Source organism: Rhagoletis zephyria, unplaced genomic scaffold (assembly GCF_001687245.7).
Source record: "Rhagoletis zephyria isolate East Lansing unplaced genomic scaffold, Rhagoletis_zephyria_1.1 Rzeph_scaffold_04982, whole genome shotgun sequence".
NCBI classification, from domain to species: Eukaryota; Metazoa; Arthropoda; class Insecta; order Diptera; family Tephritidae; genus Rhagoletis; species Rhagoletis zephyria.
This window is the reverse complement of record NW_016162065.1, coordinates 38,998-40,258: the sequence shown is the minus strand read 5'-3', so window position 1 is coordinate 40,258 and position 1,261 is coordinate 38,998. Positions and strand designations below refer to the sequence as shown.

The 1,261-nt window shown below is 33.5% G+C and overlaps 1 protein-coding gene across 4 annotated transcripts in view; it reads right to left on the bottom strand.

Annotated features, from left to right (window-relative positions):
* Window positions 1-232: 232 nt before the first annotated feature.
* The window catches only part of fbl (pantothenate kinase 3 fbl), a 25,847-nt gene continuing 24,818 nt past the window's right edge, over window positions 233-1,261 (bottom strand). For all 4 annotated transcript variants that reach the window (XM_017626993.1, XM_017626992.1, XM_017626991.1 and 1 more), the window contains one exon: window positions 233-841. In XM_017626993.1, coding sequence (XP_017482482.1) covers window positions 533-841 — 309 coding nt within the window. In that variant the 3' untranslated portion in view covers window positions 233-532. The remainder of the gene's footprint in view (window positions 842-1,261) is intronic.

Sequence of the window (1,261 nt, the reverse complement as noted above, 5' to 3'; positions counted from 1 at the left end):
AATATCAACAATAAATGTCCATATGTAACTGTATTTAGTTTTCTACTTCAAATTTACTTTATTAAATTGCATAATTTTATTTCATAATTCGTTGAATATTTCATTTGTTTCTGTTAGACGCCCCGCGCCACCAATTAAGCCTGTTTTCATAAATTATTTACATAGAAACTATTTATGTATGCACTTTATGGACGTGTGTGTGATTGCTCGTTGCCAACTCTATTTAGTTTTATTTTTCATTAAATTGTATATTCATTTATTTATTTATTTTTTTTATTAAACATACACGCTTACGTAAAAACTACATACATACTTTTGCCTTCTTATATATAACACATAAAAAATGTATTATTTAAATATTATAATTTTGATTTTGCTTTCTTGTGTCTTTTTAGTTAGTAGTTTACTTCACTTTACAAGCACATTGTAACTATTAATGTTTCTTATTATTACATACATTTACATATTTTTATTTACTTCTTTGAGCTAAGAACTATGCACATTACACATTTTAAACACTAGTCCCTGTACTTCAACTATCACTATTGTTAGGACTGTTGTTGCTGGTTGGCGAAGTTGTGGAATTTGTAATGTTAGATAGTGTTTCAGCTGTCGCCGATGTGGTTGTCGTATGCTCGGGCTTCTGTGTTGTTTCAGTTGTTTCATTGAGAGCGGCTGCAATTTCGCCATTAAATTGCAAGAGACAACCCAATGCACCAAAGTAACCTTCATGTTCTAGGAAGAGTGCTTTCAGTGTGCCATTGGACCAGAACTCCATGGCATAGGCGAGTAACTTCATTGAAATGGGATTGACGCGCAAGAAGTTGCCGACAAAGACGACCTTAAATGAGGAGAGAGAGAGAGCATAAAATGAAAATAATTGGCATAGTCGAAAAATATGGTAAATTAACCCAATTAAGGAAAAATTGCTTCAATAACAAAACATATAACTTAAGGAATCTTGCTGACTTGCTTGGCTAGTTTCAAGATCCATTATTTTTGAATTAAAAAAATGCTGTTAAGTCGTAATATGAACAGCTCTTAGTACAAAGTTCGATTCCGCTCAACAAATGTTGGTTTTTTATTTTAGAAAATCTTGTTGAATCCGGCAAAGTCTCCTAGTTTAGGCTCAGTCATCAACTTGAAAATAAGGGTAAGTTCAGTGGTCTCAAGCGGTTGTTTCAGAAGGAAAGCAGACGAACACCATGGACGTACCCATGACAGTCGGGTCTACGTAACCGGAACGACCCAGATTTATATC